The sequence below is a fragment of the Poecilia latipinna genome, unplaced genomic scaffold (assembly GCF_001443285.1).
Source record: "Poecilia latipinna isolate Pla-1442-1.1 unplaced genomic scaffold, P_latipinna-1.0 Scaffold76, whole genome shotgun sequence".
In the NCBI taxonomy this organism is placed as follows: domain Eukaryota; kingdom Metazoa; phylum Chordata; class Actinopteri; order Cyprinodontiformes; family Poeciliidae; genus Poecilia; species Poecilia latipinna.
In genome coordinates this window covers 384,222-403,018 of record NW_015112692.1, presented here as the reverse complement: position 1 = coordinate 403,018, position 18,797 = coordinate 384,222, and the positions used below count along the sequence as shown (strand labels likewise).

The 18,797-nt window shown below is 39.1% G+C and overlaps 1 protein-coding gene across 1 annotated transcript in view; it reads right to left on the bottom strand.

Moving 5' to 3' along the window:
* The window catches only part of me1 (malic enzyme 1, NADP(+)-dependent, cytosolic), an 89,460-nt gene that overhangs the window by 7,165 nt on the left and 63,498 nt on the right, over nt 1–18,797 (bottom strand). Inside the window, exons 4-6 of the mRNA XM_015017529.1 lie at nt 16,681–16,756; nt 13,692–13,853; nt 7,305–7,408 (exon numbers count right to left, since the gene is read on the bottom strand). Coding sequence (XP_014873015.1) covers nt 7,305–7,408; nt 13,692–13,853; nt 16,681–16,756 — 342 coding nt within the window. The remainder of the gene's footprint in view (nt 1–7,304; nt 7,409–13,691; nt 13,854–16,680; nt 16,757–18,797) is intronic.

Below are 18,797 nucleotides of genomic sequence, written 5' to 3'. Positions count from 1 at the left end.
CTGTTCCAGTGGCAGAGCGATGGAGGAAATTGGGGACAGGCTGGATAAACATCAGCTTCCAGGACCGAGACACTGGATAACAGTGAGAGGTGCTTGTTTTCAGAGCCATCCTTTCCTTTCTGTTTCCAGGTATTCCGGTCTCCTTTGCTACCCTAGTCCTTTGTGAGGAAAGCATTGTTATTGACCAGCTCAGTAAAGCGGTTTCCCACTTGTTATGGTCACTGCAGAACCGCTTGCAAAGAGCTGGGCGGAAGTGAAGCAAAACAAACAAAAAAAAGAAAGATAAATTTCAGATGCAATAAAACTTTATGTCCTGATGAGAGACTTCTGTCCTGTGACTCACAGCAGGACACTGGACGCCCCGGCGCAGACGCCGACAGCGGCGCGAGCTTCCTGCCAACACCGGAGCAGCGCCGACACAAGAGAAATGTGTTTTCTATCAGACACGCAGCGCTGCTGAGAGACGGCAACAAAGACGAGGAATTATGAGGCCAAAAATGGGAGCTATAAACATTTCATTGTGTTTCGCCTCGAGGACTCGGAGACGGGCGACAAGGCGCGGGGTGGATGCGGGCGCTGCCCTATCGCCAAGCAAAACAGCGCAGCCGCTGTTGCGAGCGTGAGTTCACGCGAGTTCACAGGCTGGCTTAAGATGATCCGGAGGAGAGCTGCGTTCGCCTGCTGCTGCTCGCTGGGAAGGACCGAGCTGCTTTCTTTTAACTTATGCTCGAAAATAGATCTTTTAGTGCAAACCCTAATTGCCTCTCAGATTGAACATAAAATAAACGCATGCATACTTATGAGCTTTCGGTGACCACAAATTGCAGAGTGAATATCTGTGATTGTGGTGTTAAACAAAGGAACACCACTCTGCTGAGGCGCTTCGTTCTGATGTACGCACCAATAAAGATAGGGTCCTTGTACGGTGTTTTATTTTATTTAACAATGTGTATGTGTGGGGGGCAGAGTTTGTCAAAAACGAAGCTTCTGTTCAGCGTTCGGTGTCTTTGTAACTTTCACTGGACACCCTGGGGACGTCAGAAAGTCCCAACGTGTTCCCATGCCAACTAGATTTAAGAAAATGACAAAGACGCAACGACATGATTTGCTTTTATGTTCTCACGGAAGAATTATGGGCAGAAACCTACGCAGGCCAAGGCACACCCAGGAGATTTAAATAGCTTGGTATTATTCCTGACCATGCTTTAAAAAGCAAACTAATCCCTGAGCAGCAGAGGTTGTACCCAGCTACTCTAAGCACCAAAAAACAGGTGGATTTGTGATCATTGACCATATAATTGGGTAACTTAGCATTTTGAAAATACATTTGTATAATGGGAGCACGTCAATTAAAAAAGAAAAAAAAATGTGTGAGGGCTTTTTTTTTTGGCTATATCGAAATTTATTTATTTCGCAAAACTGCAATGGAAACACTTTTTTCGCATCACACAAATCACATGATCAAAAACCGGATGTTGCCACTGGCGCAGATCATGAAGAAGATGATGACAGGAAGTGGTAGGAGGATGATGGCTTGACATGTTTTTTAACGACTTACCACGTGAACAAGCTTATCCACTTTCGATTTCAATGGCATTTCTTACTTAATGGAACCACTGTAACTGTGAAATTGTGATTTTTCAACATTAGTGGAATATTGACAAAGTTTTGTGCACATTTGTAATAGAAACAGCTACCGATGCAGAAAAAAAAACAAGAAAAAAAAACAGTCAATATGCAACAATGGGCGATTCAAATCTGTTTTTGACTACCATCTTATTCAGATCGTCATGCCCACTTCATAAATGATGAATTTTAAAAAATGCAAACTTAATTTGCATACCAGACAGGTGTCTGTCTCCTTTTAAAGCTGGGGTATGCAAGTTTTATATATAGATATATAAAGAACTTTTTTAGATATTACTTAAAACTGTCACTATGTCGTGACAGTGTAGTACGAGACAGATAATCTGTGATAAGATTAAACTCCTTCATCTCCTCCCAGTGCTAACATGAAAAAAAGCACCAATCCAGGTCAATCAAAGTGCTTTGTGAAGCTCTTCATGGTGAGCTGCACTCCAGAGAACTAGACAGCTTTTAAATATGAAACCTTTCATGCATTTTTTTTCCATACATCACAACATTTAAGTCATATGTCTGTTTGAAGAAATTTGAGCAATAGAAACTCATAAGTATTGAAACTAATACGGGGCGGCGGGGGAAACCAGTAGTCTGTCAAAGCAATCTGAGCCATTCTACCAAAACAACACAAGACTGTTTTTTGGCCTTTAACTTTTACTTTCCTGTGATTTATGAGTCACCACAAGAATATGTTAAACAGAAGCAAAGAAAAAATAAATCCAATCCAGGGTTTGCAAAAACTTTATTAAGACTGCTGGGGTTGTCTTAGGGGATCTTTTAGCTGTCTTTAAGAATCTCATCAAGACCTACTAGAGATAATTGCAGATGGAAAGATATGACAAAGCAAACATTCCTCATTTCCGTGTGTTTGTTTAGTCTATAGCTCTCATTTAGGTTCCTATAGATGTAACAAGTGACTCTTTCAAGAAACTCAATCTGGTGTTATTACAGCTGAAATGTGCTGCTACAGGGAAGTAGCGCGATGCGCGTTTCTTCTCCTTTCAGTGTCGAGACTGGAAACTGATGAGGAGGTACGAACCGATTCATTTGGCTGGAGCGCCTTCATGAGGGCTGGACAGCCTTAGACGACCAAAACAAAGGTCACAGACAAGGGCGCTCTGTCCAAACACAGCTGTTGAATCTGTGTGTAGATGCAAGCATTTGTGTACACACACACACACACACGCATTAATAGGATGTGTGTTACCTTTGTCCCTAAGGGGTTTTGTGGAGGAGGCCTTAATAAATCCCCAGCCCACTCCCCGTTCTCCAGAGAGCCAGCATCTCTCAGCACACATTATTTCTCAAATCCCTGAGCCGTCATTAAAAAAAAAAAGAAAAGAAAAAAACAAGACACATTCTGCATTCTTTCTTTCTCTCCCTTTCTGCTGCTCCCTCCATCGGCCTGTCTGCCTGATCCTCACTTTTTTTTCAGTGCCAAGAGTTTTAAAATAGCTGATAGCATTCCTGTAGTGTTTGTATGCCAACCAACCTTGTTTAGGAAATGTCTCAAATCCCCAACCATTCAAAATAAATAAATAAATAAATAAAAAAAGACAAAAAGATATTAACTGGGTAGTTCAGTTTTGAAAGACTTCAAGTTTCTGGACAAACTAAGGGTGTATTCACACCAGCCCTGTTTGGTTGGCTATAATCAAACTCCAGCTTGTTTGCCTGGACGGTTTGGTTCGTTTGGGGAATGTGTGAATGAGCAATCAAATTCTGATGCAGACCAAACTCTGAATTCTTGTCCACATAAAAACTTGGGTTTCGGTTCATTTAAAGTGAAGTTTGGTGCGGTTTGAATGCACGAATGACAAGTGGACTGGAGGCCGCTCAAAAGCATGATCCGGACCATGATGCAGGGTATTCAGGGTAAATATAACCAAAACAAAGTAGTGTGTGTCTGGAGCTAATTTTACCAAAAGGAAAATAAATCCTACAACTTCTAAAATCTGACGCCACCCCATTTTTGTTTTTTGTTTACATTTAGTGAAGAAGAAAGTTGTAATAAGTGTCTTCTTCAGAGGTTTTCCTTCAGTGGTTCTTGATGCAGCGCCACCACAGGCGAGGAGGTGAACAGGTTTTTCAAAGGATTTGGTTAGTTTGTCACAGAGCAGTGTGAAAATGAAAGTATAGAAATGCCTAACCAAGGACTGGAATTGCAAATTTGCTCTTGGTGCAACGCATCAGTTTCAGACTTGTTCTGTTCTATTTTTGTGTTAAGTAAATGAATGACTGAAATGAGAAGAAATATACATTATTGGGTTATCCTGCTGGACGTTTCGGATGGAGAAAGATTCAGTTGTTGATAATTCTGGCAGTCAAAAATATTTTTTTTCTTAAATATTTGAATAGCTCCATAATAACATGCAATGAAGGACTAAATCAACTTAAAAGTTTCTCATTATTTTGATCCAGAAAATCCTAACATAAGAAACGTTCAAATCCTCTTCTACGTTTGTCACAGTCTTGCAGTATTCAGTGGTCTGATGAAACGCTCAGCACAGTTCAGACTCATTCACAAACATTGTTTTTAAGCCATCTGAAAAATGCTGAACTCAAGTCACTTCTGGCTAAAAATATTTAGTCTGAAAGCAAAATATTTCTTGCACTGTCTGTGAAATAAGAAGTTAAGTGTATATTATTATAATTTTATGCTAGGGTCTCAATAGTAAACCTACTGCAGTTTCACCTCCTATACCAATATCTGAAGTTTAGTATTGGCCGACACCGATCCGATACAGAAAAACAGCTGAAATTAATATAAATATATATATTTTTAAAACAGACATAAATGTATTTGATAATATATTTATCTGATAACTCTGCACCAGTACAGCAGATTTAAATACACCAACAGCTTCACAAATTTGGTCAAACGTGTAAAAACAACACAATTTTAATATGAGACTCAGTGCAATTAGGAGTAAAACAGACAATTAAAAAAAATAATAAAAAAAATAAACAAACTGTAGATGGAACAATAGATTGACTATCTTGGTCAAACATGTAAAAAAAAAAAAAAAAACTGCAACAAACCTTCAAAATGGTTCAGAAAGTGCAATTAGGGATTCTAAACTTGATGTAAACTATAATGAAGCGTGATGTCGCTCAGAGCGCAAAGCATAGAATTACACTAAATAGATCTGCTATTATGGATTGGACACATTGTCACCAATACCAGGTCTAGAATTTTTTTTTTAACATTGGGACCAATACAGATGTTAAAATCGGATTGGTGCATCTTTGATTTAAACTATTTGTGTGTTTTTGCCTGGTGTTTAAATGTATGAAACCAGAGCAAGAGGAAATTCTCAAAACTCCCGAGTCTCTCCTTTCTTTCTGTGCTGTGAGTGTGTGTAGTCATGTTACTGGGATCATTGTGAAAACTCAGGAGCTAAGCTGGACGGCCTCAAACCAAACATGAGACTGCATCACTAATCGATCCCCCTGAGCACAGGACAGTTTTGACTAAAAGACTAAAACTCATTTTATGCCAGACTCCTGCTCATCGATGATGACTCAGTGTGGAGTATTTTAGCCCATGTTTAGATTTTCAAAAAAATGAACGTGAATATTACTTTGGAGCTGTAATCATTCATTGAACGTCTGAGCCCATAATTATTCATTTTCCGCCAATCTGGCTCCGGTGGGGAGAAGAAGAAAAGAAGAAGAAGAAGAAAAAAAAAAGAGTCAACTCTGTTCCCTGCATTTGGGAAGCTACCCGGTTATTAAAGTCATGGTTTCCTGTTGCCAGCTGGAGCGGACCCAGACCCAGACTTCTCTCCCTGGACTACAGTCTCTGTGGGTTGAGGATGAGGCTTATCCAGGCCAATGCGTGTTCACGCATGGCTTCGTGGCACATGGGCACAGACATGATGGAACGCGGGGGAAGAGTGTACGAAGGTTCTAATCAGAAACATGACTGCAGGAAACACGCAGGGTAATAATCAGACCAACCAGACTCAATCTGTCTCAAACAATTCCAGCTCCTCAAAGGAAGGTATAGCTCAGATGAGACTCAACCAAATAAGTAACATGTCCAAGCAGTAAACTTTAACAGAGGCTTGTGCAGTCTAGTTAAAGAAGAAACAATGAGCAATATAAAAATGTTTGACGTATTAACATGGCATTATAAAACAACATTAAATATGTTCTTTGACTCAAAGGGGTTTTAAGTACTTTTCCTGGATCCTGCTACCAGGATAAGCAGAGAAAAACAACAAAATAAAGGTGCCCTTACCCTACTGTACTCCAGCTCTGACATCCTCAAAACACTCTTTGGTGAGAGAGTTGTTACTGAATGAGGAGGACTCCATGGTAGCTATTTTCAGTAATGGTGCGGTGTTTAAACTGAAGTCAGAGGAGGTGCAGAGGTGTAAAAAGCTTTTTGAAAGAAACTTACCGTAATGTCTGTCGTTGATCCTTTGTTTAAGAGATTAAATATGAAAAAGCCCGCAGTTTTGGTCAGAGTCTGCTGTGGATCGCGTCCGAATGCCCAGCTACGTTGATGCTACTGCTTATCTCTAGGCCGAAGGCTCTCCGGCCAAGTTTCACGAGGTAAGCGCTGGTAACTTGAATGAATCGAGCATCACGTGTTTAGTCATAGAGTGTTTTGTACTGTGTTCTGTGGGGAATAAATCGAGCATATTTGTTCTAGCAGTAACAGTGTTTGATGCATGTTATTTTGCTGTAATCTGTGGGGAAATAAATCGAGCACATTTAATTCTAGCAGAAACAGCGTTTGGTTTCGTTATTGCCGCCGATCTCCTTCGACCCTGATTTAAAATTTCATAAAACAGTCGTCCATTTAAATAGAGAGCAAGAATTTCAGCAGGTGTCAGGAAGGCCTAATCCAGTATAGCACAGTTTCTCTATTTTAACTATTTAAGCTTCAACCTTTGTTTTTAATATGCCAACAGTTTTTCAGAAGCCTCCAAGTTAAGGAAAGTATAAATGTTATAAAGGGAATCCACAAGTCCAGGAGACTCAATTTGATTCGGGACCAAAATTGCAACATTGTTCCATTTTTGGCTGGTGCGGTTCACTTTCACACTGCACTGTGTCAAACAAACCAAACCCCTTGAACAACTTGTTCCTCCCTTCTAAGTCAATGTGAGAAAGCGCAGACGGAGAACTGAAATGGGATAATAATCAAGAGGAATTGTCCGGGAAGGCAACGGCTAGGCTACATCTCCCCAAATGCATCTGACTTTCAAGGCAAGCTAACTAGAGTTCTATGAAAGTAATGAAAGTCACACCAACAGGGTGCTAACTTATATAAGATAATTATACCGATATCAAATGTCAACATTGTATTAATTTTGTCTGTTGTTTTAAACTACAACTAAAACTCTGTTTTACAGTGTCTGGTCTTTCACAAAATTATCCCATAGTCATCCGAGAAGCGACAAAACAGTGACGAATAAAAACTTTTGCCAACCAGAATGTCAAATTGTTTGAAAGGAGGTAAAACTGAGTTAATGTTGAGGTAAACTCCAGACCTCTGAATCCTGCAGCATCTGGTCACTTTGCATGGTAAACTGCTTAACATTTTTCTTTTAAGGGCCCTGTGCGATTACCGGCCCGAAATGATGATAGCAGACGGAAGAAAGGAAGTGGGCAAATGACGACTGGAAGGGTCAGTGCGGTCATCGTACCTGTCCGAAATGGCTTTCATAAATTCATCGATCAGGTCATCGTAGGCCTGGCCTCGGACTCTCTTATGCCTCAGGCCGATGTAGAAGGGGTCCTTCAGTAGTGCCTGGAAAATAAATGAGTAATAAAAAAATCAATACATAAAGGAGGTGGTAATTGATACCAGAAATTTCTTGAGATTTTGCAACATTAATTTTTACTGCGAGCCCTGCTGCTGAGCTTGCACACCTTTTCTGTGAGACTTCATGGAAATTGCTCTGCAAATGCAATTCACACCAGATCAGCAGTCCCAAAAATTACTCAGCGATTCCATGGCTGATTGTGTGTACTCCTTCTGCTATTTAAAAAAGTGAGCAGAAACACATCTCTGCATGAGCTCTGACTTGTATTCGTACAGTTTTTAGACCTCTGTGATGACAGCCACGTGTTGTAGTAAGTGAGAGCGGTTCGTCGTGTGACATAAATTCACACCAATTTGCAGACACTTCTCAGAGTTAAGCAAATCTTTCAGTCAAATGATATGGTCATGATTTATGAACAGTGGTTATTATAACTATGCAGCACTAGAAAAGCTGTGCTATTCCTCATACTGTGTTAGTTTTGAAAGGAGCATGCATTGTTTTAAATCTGTAGCTGTAGGAAACAAGTTCAGATTGGGGACAAACCTAACCCAGTGGGAAGAGCAAATTAGAGGGAGGATTAATTTGACCTGTTGACCAGAACATTGCAATGTTATCAAGAATGAAGGAACACCAACGTGAAGTATGAGGAGTTAGGAACTATATATCAGAGTAAACCATTCAGAAGGAAATGAAAAGAAACAGAAAAGAGACTTTTGAGTCAGGTGCAAGGAAAGGTCATCAGTACTTCCTTGACAGATGCCTCTAAACCTTTTTCACATTCTGTCAAGCTACACACACAAATTTTAACTTTCTGGGTGTAGTGTTGTGTTGTGTTTCAGACAAAATATTCCAGCTCAGTCAGATGAGATGGAGAACGTCTCTGGCTCTCAATTGGATTTAGGTCTGGGAAATTCAAACTCATGGTTCTGCTTTGATCTAAATCATCCCGTTGGGGTTCTGGCTGTATGTTTAGGGCCATGAATCTCCCACTTTGAAGTCTTTGACAGCCTCCAATATATATTCTTCCCAGCATTGCCATGTATTTAGCTCCATCCATCTTCCCTTCAACTACAACCCACCTCTCTCTCCCTGCTCAACTAAAGTACTCCCACAGCATAATGACACCAACACCATGCATTTCCAGCTTGACTGTTGAGCTCTGTTTGTTTTTCAACCAACTCTGTCCAAAAGGTCCAAAGCATGATCAATGTACATGGCCCGTTGCTTTAGGCCTGTCTTGTCTACTTTAGATGCCTCTACAACTTTCTTCCTGACCCGTCTACTTTCTTCCTTGTTCTCCATGATGTTTGTTCCTCATGTTCTCTAACAGACCTCTAAGGCCTTTACTGAACAGCTGCATTTATACTGAAATTAAACTACAACAACATGGACTCTATTTACTGGTTGGAAGACTTCTGAAACAAGATGTTTCCACAGGATTTAATTTCAGAGTATGACTGTAAAGGGAGAGAAATATCAAGAGTATTTTATCACCTAATAGTCCGGTAAACTTGGTTCAACTGGGGACCAAAATTGCAACACTTGTTACATTTTCAGCTGATGTGGTTCGCTTTCACACTGCATTGTCAAACAATTGAAACCCTTTGAGCAAGTTGTTCGCCTCCTTTGCATGTGGTGGCGCTCAGCTAAAAATAAAATGACACAAAACCCTCTGAAGAAGACACTAAGCGCACATTCGTGAGAGTGTGAGATTTTTGCAGTTGTAGGATTTTTCTTTTGTTTTTGGAAAAAGACCACAAGCCATTTGCCCAATTAGTACTGAACCAGAGTTTGCCTAAAAACTCTGGTCACCAGTGTTTAGTGACTGATAGACGGTAATCAAACACTGGCTAGGGTCAGTGTTCGATTAGACATTCAGACCTCTCCAAAACAACCGGGCCTTCAAGGCAAAGAAATCACAGTTTGGTTAAAGCGGAGTAAACAAGGTTGGTGTGAATGCAGCCCCAGTTTTAAGTTGCTTACTGGTTTTATATGACATGGATCATTTCGTACATCCCAGAAAGTTTACCTGGGATGTACGAAAGTTCACGTTTTGTCCAAAAGGTCAGTGAACTGCTGTGCAGCTTAGTCATGCTGTACTGGCATAGGCAGCTCTTACTTCTAGACATGTCAAATTAAAGGCTGCCATGAAGATGGGCATGACTTTGAGAAGACATAAAGCAAACTTTCCATGGCATGGTCAACAGTCAGCACATCCAAGAACAGCTCAAAGAGCTTATGCTGGACATTTATTTAAAGATGGCAACTCATTTCCTGGCAAGTCCTTAACAGATAGTTATAGGGAGGGTTTGGCTGAGTTCATTGGTAACTAAAGCAGGGGAAGCCTTTTTCTGGTAAGTAAGTAAAATTTATTTATGTAGCGGTGTCATTATGCCGTTTCTCAAGGAAACTGGTTTTATGTCATTGTGAGATTATAATAAGAATTTAACACAAGCGATGCAAGAGCTTGGGAAAGAATGAAAAGCTCAATGAAAGGCAGTGGATTCTATGAGTTCATTTAGAAATGGGGACCAAACCTGCTTCATGGGTGAAAGAGAAGAAGCCCTGAGTGGTTTTAAAGTGGTCTGGTCTCATTGACCTGTGATGAGCTGCTGACATGAGTTGTCCTTCTGTCCTAGATTATCTTCTGTTATTTGACTGAGCTGTCCTTTCTATTCTTCAAGCCCCTTTCTCTTGGAAATTAAACCTCTCATGAGAGGCAAAACTATCTTTGCTCACTAAGGCAACTATTGTCAAAATGTCAGCTTTAGGGATAGCGATATGATGTGTTAATATTAATATTTAATCTATTACTTTATTTGTCCTGCTCGACAAAGTTTCAGTAGTGAAGAAGTTTATGTTACACATTGGGCTGAAACCCAAAGAGTTACAAGAAATCATGAGATCCATAACAGCCAAGAACTTTAGCTGTAAAGTCCCATCAGTGATCCACACACAAACAGCACATTGTCCAGGATGACATGGTACATTCATGAGCCAATGTTTGCGCTGAGCTTCGTCCTAAAGATGTTAGACTGAGTTCTGCCTGTCTCACTCATAATTTCTATCTGACGGTGCTAGCAGGGCACAAGGACACGGAGAAATCTAGAAAGATGTCATTTATTTTGCACAGACTGAGGAACTATGAAATATGAGTTTAGAATTACAGCTTTGGAAGTACTGAAAGATTTTGCTACTTTGGTTATATAGTTAGTTTTCAAATGTTAAAAAATAGTTAAAAATTGACATCTTAGATAAACTAAGATTAGGTTTGAAAAGGATCGCTAACTGCAACACCAAGGAACGTCGGATGGCAAAAGGACACTGCTTGTTTTCATTATTACCCAAGAGGGGCTTGTTTTTCGAAGCCACCAGCATGCATTGCCCATAACTCCTTGGCTATTGCCTGCAAGTCCTTGGCTAGCATTGCCCATAACTCCTTGCCAGACATGCATTCAATAGTAACCAACCACTTTACTGGCTAATGAATAGTTGGTTCACTCCCATCACTTCCATGACCACTTTGGGCTTCAATAATGCACCACAGATCCAACATTGTCTGCACGCAAATATCTTCACCCAAGTTTAGCAATGTTGCTATGGAGTCAGGCTAATTTTTTTTATTCTTCACTATCATTTTCAGGTCTACTTGCTATGTGGGTAATTGTAGCTGTGAATGATCCCTCCTATAATCCAGGGAATGAAGATTAGCAATGAAAATTTGTGGTGCGATTGTTTCAAAATGGTCAGTTTTAAAACTGTGCCTGGACACTCTATGCCTCAAAACATGCCACATTCTGTGCAGCCCTGATCAGATTGACCACCTCCTCAGTACCTGGGCAGGCAGGCTCTCCTTCTTATCAAGTAGGTTTCCATCTTCCATGTGGGAAGGTTGTTATAATATCCATTGTAAAACAAACAAACAAAAAAAAACTCCTGCATAACTATGTGCCTCTGTCCTCAAAATATAAATGCTAACATACATGCTAACCAGCTGCTGACTTTACAATTACTGCTAAGATAAACTGTCGCCTGACTCATCCAGTGAAAGCCACAAAGTAAATAAGTCCTAAAACCTTAAATTATAAGTTTGAAGAAAAGAAACTTCAACGTTGTGGGATCTGTCTGTTTAAGTTCTTAGATGTATTCAAGCCTCTCTATTAATCCCTACACCCACTCAAGGATAAACACAATCCTGTAATAGCAGTCATTTTAATAATTAGCCAAAGCAACCACTGCCTCCCTCCTGCTCTTCCTCCATTATGCATCCAGAATCGGGGCTGTAGAGTGAAGCAGGTTACCAAGAGTCCACGTTCTAGCCTGCCGTCTTCATGACGCTAGTCGAGAAGAGCTACACATGCACACGCACGCACGCGCACACACACACACACACACACACACACAAAGCGGCTCCATTTATCCAATTACATCCCATTTAGCTTGTCATCCCTTCAGAATGGCAGAAATAAAGAAGCCTCTACCAGGGCTTGGCAGAATACAGTGAAATCTCAGTTATAAGCATTTGCAGGGCAAGAAAGCCAAAAATATGTGCGCCTGCATGTATGTGTACACGGTGTCTTGTGAAAATATTCATACCCCTTTAACGTTTTCAAACTTTGGAAACTTTAATGTTTTTAATCGGGGTTTAATGCGCTGTTCGTTTTTATCCCCGTGCAAGACGTCCAAGACGCTGGGTTTTAATCGAAGTCCTAAGAGACAACTAGCTGTTCCACAGAAACTATTGCATGCACTTATTTATGATCCAAAACCTTTCCTCATTCTTTCTAAGAGGTGGTTTGACTTTATTTTTTCTGAAGTCTATCTGAACTGCACAAAGGTAAGGACTAAAAACTAAGAAAGAGTGATGACTGAAAATGACCTGATGCAGTATACATCTGATTTAAACTTTTATCAAAGATGGGACACACACTATGCAAACATTTTCAAACACTAATGTTGAAAACTCTTAATGACGTAAAAAAATTAATAAATAAATAAATTGAGAGCAAAGCGCATATTTCATGTATATAAAAAACATCCTTAAAGTATTTATTTTTTGTTTGATAAACAGAATTAAAAATTTTGCCATCATAAGTTAAATTTGCGTTGTATCTATGGACCTGAGGAAATGGCGATAAAACTACAGAGAGAAAATCAAGTAGAATTTTGGGATCAAGAGGCCCATAAAGAAAGAGGTCAAGAGCTGCAGCAGAATTACTGCAAATGCTGTATCAATCAATCAATCAATCAAATTTTATTTGTATAGCACATTTCAGCAGCAAAGCATTTCAAAGTGCTTTACATCATTAAACACAAAAAGTCATGCAACATTGAATCAACAATAAAAAACTTTAAATTTCATCAAAAAAAAAAAACAGAGAGGGGGGGACTGCAACCCGCAACCCTTTTCAAACAACTGGAGGACTCACCCCTTCAACAACGGAGGGGACTGTAACCCTGTAAAGATTAAAAGCTGAAGTGGAGGATTTGGCAGACCAATGAACAATTTTACTCTCAATTAAATTTGAACTGACTATTATATCTTTTGTGTGTTTTTTATTTTTATTTTTATTTTTTGTAATATGCTGGTATTTTTACGGCTGAAATGGAAACGTTTCCTGTAAGCCAAATACTAATTAAATGATCAATGGGAAAGTTCCATCAGTTTGTGACATTATGATTGATGAAAAACTGTCTGTTGCCTTAACTCAGAAGGCAGCATAAAAAATAAAAAATTAACCAATTACCGACACGACTACAGCTCTCCAAGCTGCTTTTCAGCCCAGACCGGCAAAGAAAAAAAGGTACTTTCCCAACTGGCATGGGCAGAGATGCTTACCTCACCAAAGCACAGAGTGTTTCCTGATTGTAAACTGTGAAATGTGTTTGCTACACTTGGCTGACCTCTGAGGCATGACTAAAGAGGAATAATAACTTTACTTCTTTTTAAAACAACTATAGCCTTGTCAAACATATAATATACATTAGTGTTTGGATTAGTTTCCCCCATCAGATCATCAAATACATCTTTAATAGTCAGACAAAGACAATTTGAGTGAATTGAAATAAGCAGTTTTGAAATGATTCTTTTATTAAGGGAGGAGGTAGTCTAAAACCGCATCGTTAGGTCGTTGAATTCTGAATAAAACTGGATTCTGTTTAGGGTGTTCAAGTAGAGAGGGCTGAATAAAAGCGCCACACTTCTCAGACTTTGATTTGTGTTGAATTTTTAACATCACATCTCATTTTTGAGACATCACTGCTTACCTGGTTGTCTGTGCCGACATCCAGCAGGACGGGCAGGCACTGCTGGGGAGGCATTCCCCCACAGGCCGTGTAGAGGGCCAGCTTCCCCACTGGGATGCCCATGCCATGGCATCCCAGATCTCCCAGTCCCAGGATCCTCTCTCCGTCCGTCACACAAACAGCCTGTCAGTCAACCCAACAGTCAGAACAGAAACCACATCACTCATTCCTCTGTTAGAAATCTCAGCTAACATACTTGTTAAAATAAAACAAGGAAATAGTCCAATATCCATATTTTGCATATTTTTTAAAAAAGCTATTTGATTTCCACAAATTAAACAGTGGTCTAGATTTGCCTAAAAATAAAACATTTTTATGTTCACGCATGTTTCCCCAGCAGTTTCCTCTGCATGTAATTGATGATGCCGCCACACCTTCAGAATGATGTTCATTTTCTTTTTCATATATGTTATAAAAAGGGGGGAAAAATTATATATTTATGTATACAACCTATATTTACGCACTTATAATAACCATGATCATTAAATATCATTACATATTAAAATTTACTTTTAGAAAAACCCACACTGCTGCATTGCTAACACTAGCTCCCGTCTGTCTAGCTGCAACGGTTACAGCGTGAATCTGAAGAGTGTGGGGGGCCCGGAGCTGATTAACGTACCAGGCTTTACTGGCTGTTCATTTTGTTTTGGGTTCCAACACGTTGGGAAGATCGGCTTATAAACATCTCCAGCACATCACTCCTGAGACAGAATCTCACAGCCTTGTTGGAAAATGGAACAAAATCCAAAAACTTCAGAAAATGGGTATTTCTAACTAGAAAACCAAGTCATACCTGTTGGTGTCGAAGTCAGTGTCATTTTGGGCCATATAAAATACCTAAATGTTCTTAAGGGGCCGTTTGTGTCAAAATGTGCTGATAAAACCAATTCAACTGTTAAAAAAACAGTAAATAGCTGTTTGTTTCAGCATTCAGTAAGTGTTTCTTAAAATTTAATCATACTGAACATCTTTTCACACTAATCAGTCCATCTGGGATTTTGCGATTGTTTTTGTTAGCAATCAAAGTGACAGATTTTGTGGAACTAATTTAGAAATATTTGAAAGGAATTTTTCTGATATTTGTGCAAATGTATGTTGTTTAATGTGACTTTTTATTAATCGTTGATCACAGTCTTCAACTTGACATCAAGTAAAGCTAAGGCAGCAGTCACTTAAATCTAATGTTTTTAGCCAATTTTGAGAAAAATTTGCAGTAAAAATCAGAAAAAAATGTGGGAATCTGTGGATTTCTTGGGAATTTGGTTTGAACTTTGAGTAAGTTATGCAGATTTTTTGCAAAAGGCCACATGAAATGTTATGGCGGGCCACATCTGGCACACCGGCCTCGACTTTGACACGTGCTGTAGAGCGTATAGATGTATCGTTCACGAGCGATTTTACTCTCTTTGTTGTGAACGGCAGGACTCCAGTCTCAGTTAGAGCCGTTCTTTGTATTATTTTATTTTTTTACAATTTAGCTTGCTTTTAATGCTCCGTACACAAGCCGACACCTACTATTATTTTTATTGAATCTGGAATAAATAAAATGGATACAATTGATAGAAATGGGTGGATAATCTTCATAATTAATGCTGCAAAAGTACATCTTTGCTTCTTTATTTTGCCATGTTTGAACAAATATGAACTTTTACACTACGGATCCTAGAGCAAACCCTGCTCAGTGAGAGCACCAAATATAATCAATAAACTTTCCTCTACTGCTTTACAACATCGTTTATGTAACGCCTGACGTTAGAAAAGGAAACTTTTACACTTTTACAAAAAGTGTCACTGAAAGTGCAACACTTTCACAGCTTTATTCCTCCAAAAATCTCGCAATTTTTGAATGTGCTTGATTAGTTTCCATGCTGTTTTCTCTTCTGCCATCTTGCCAAATCTTGCCGATATGTTCCAGTAGCGGCTCAGGCTCATCAGAGAATGACAACCTTGGCTCCTTTGTGAAATGTTGAAAGTAGGACGTACCCACTGAGGTTACGATAAGACCACCTTGAGAACGCGCAGCAGCATTAACAGAGCTCAGGTACAGTAAATGCCTTGCTGTTGACAGCTGTGAACAGGTGGCTGCGGCTGCGGGTTCAGCCGACATGCGAGGAATGCCTGGTGGTGTCGTCATGCTGCTGAGAGCGCGACGCCTTTTTATTTATGAAGTGCAAAGAGGGGCAGAGACTGTTGAGCTTTACTCTGGAGCAGCAGAAATCAGTCTAGAGTTGACCAATCGCAGTCTAAGGTCACCCTGATGCGAATGACTGCTCATAATTTGTATTAGTGTTTTCATAAGTGAGATAACATTTCCATAATTCTCAAACTTTGTTTTAAGGAATCTCTGTTCAGAGTAGAATTGTCTAATTTAGGTAAAAGAAAAACATATTTACTTCAAGAAAAATAGTGAAATAGCCGTTTAATTTAGCAAAATAGGAGTATAATCAAGTACTTTAATGTCGTTCGCAAGTTGACAGTTTTGTACAGTGTTCTCTCGACATGGACTGAATGTGAATCATCCGAACAGTTATTCTTGGGAGAAGTGACAAAATGTTTTTTGTTTGTTTGTTGACCCATAACCGAGCACTTTGACACCCTGGGCAGGAAGCCATATCGCATTTATGAAAAAAATGTTGGGAAAAATTATTTATTTTCCATATCTTGGGATTTGCTTTTTGGAGGGATATGACTAATAACTGGTTCCATGGGTCATTGCTTCTCTGCAGTCGACTTTGGCTGCATTATTTTTGTGTATTTTTCTTATGGCACCCACTATATGTCAAAATTGATCAGTTGCCATTAATTAGTTCTGATCAATAAATCCGCAAGATTAAAAAGTTCCACATTTTGTCTGTAATTGCATTCGAAAACAGCATATTCTGTGATGGACTTTAGTTTAAGTTCAGCACAAAAAAAATAAAAAAAAACTTCCAAGTCAAAGGTTTACCTTTATGTCCTTTTCTGGCCAGTTTTGGAGAATTGAAGCAATGTGCCCTCGGTCGTGAACAGTGATGAAAAGCCCCCTGAAATCACACACAAAAATATACAAACTTCAGCTTCCTTTGTGACAACGTGGTTTTGTCACTTTCTGGGTTTGTTTTTTGTAAAAAGTGCTGCGTATCCCTTAAACATTAGATGCAACACAAAAGCAGCACACCGCTCCCTCTGAGTTTTGAGTGAGAAGCAGTTTTAACCTCGCAGACTGATGTTAAGCTGGTGTTTTTCGCACAGCTTTTCTTTGTTTGACCAAAACTTTATTAAATTCTGATGTCACCTAAGTGCAACTTAAGTGCTGATCCCAGAGCTCAGGACCCCTAAGAACTGTGTTTAAGACACCGAGACAATTCAAAATATTCATTTGGCTTAGAATCACACCCTTTAAAAGAATCTTCCCTTCTTTATTACCCTCCTCAGTAGCATCAATGTCCTTTGATCCAAGACAACTTGAAGGAAAACAGTTATTCTCCGAGGGAGAGAAAAAAAACAAAAAAAAAAACAGGCAGCATTATTCCAGTCTAATGCTCGCATTGTGTTAGAATTTTGCGAAAAAGTACTGACATTTTTTGATAATTTAGTAGATCTCAGGTCACTACTGGTAAGCACAAGTAAAGCAAAACAAATTAAATCCTGAAAGGAAATGCAGCGGGGCAAGAAACAAGCCACAAACATGTCACACTAAAACGCTGAGCTGAGGTAACAACAGGTGGTAGTTTCAGGTGAACAACAACCTGCAAGCACAAAGAACAGCTTTAATATCTGATTCTGACAAGTTTAAGACTTTCAACAGTAAAAAATGGATTCAACTTCAGATGTTTGTTAGTAAGAATCATGTGATTCCGGTTAAACTCAGAGGTCACAGGTTGTAAAGAGCGACAGCGGCCTGAGGCTCTGGCATGTTTGCTTTGCAGGGAAAACCGAATGTCTCCTCTAATTGATTGTGCAGGTCAAACACACCTGAGGCCATCAGAGAAGCTTACACCTTTTTATGTTTTAAAAAGGTACAAACCTGAAGAATTTGGGTTCTAAATCAGTCCTTACACACACACACACACACACACACACACACACACACACACACACACACACACACACACACACACACACACACACACACACACACACACACACATATATATTTATCTGCACGTAAGCTTAGAAATAGGTAACTCTCTTATGACTACTAGTTGCTGTAGTAAGTTACATTTGATCAGTTTAATAGTTAATAAAAATGTAGTGTTGTGTTCAGGGTTGTTGATTTAATTAGGCCTTACATGTTTGAAATTAAGTATTTGATAAAAACCAAGAACTGTTTCTTTAAAAAAAACAGAAATAAAGAAGAAATAAAGAGAAGTACTGCCCAGGATAAAGTTTGTTTTTGTGCTTCTATGTTAGTGAAAGTGAAAGGTTCAACTTAATAACTATTAGATTTTTTTTAATATGGTGATTTGCAGTGTTTTTGAAAATAAATTGATACTAATGGTACATGCTTGAGGTGTAATCGCAACCAGAAATGATGGTTTGGTAAACAGCTTTAAAGTAACAAGGTTGCTACGTTTCAGTCAAGAGAAAAACAAAAATGTTTACATATTTTACCTTTATTCAACAGTGAACAAAGTTTGTTTGGATTTTGACAAAAATGTGACAAAATTAACGCAAGACTTAAATCTTAAGTCTCATTAAGATTTAAGTCTTCATGAGACTTAAATCTCCTTTAAGTCCCATTGAGAACGTAAAGGAGATTTGCTTTGATTTAGTCAGTTAATAAACGACAAGGTGATGAAGAAAATGGATGGGAAGATTAATCATAAACCATTACTAAAAAAAAGGGGGAAAAATGAAAATAGTTATGGTATATGTACAAAGGGAGGGAAAGGAAAGAGATTGACTTTTAGTAACCAAACACTGACTGCTGTAATTTATCCTTCCACCGCAAAGTTCACAGAAGGGTCACTAGGCCACAGACATCTGGCATTTTGCTTTATTTACATTGTAAACTTTATCTGTGCAGCGATCCACACTGACATTTCTACACTGCACTGCTGTGCAAAAAAAAAAAAAAAAAAA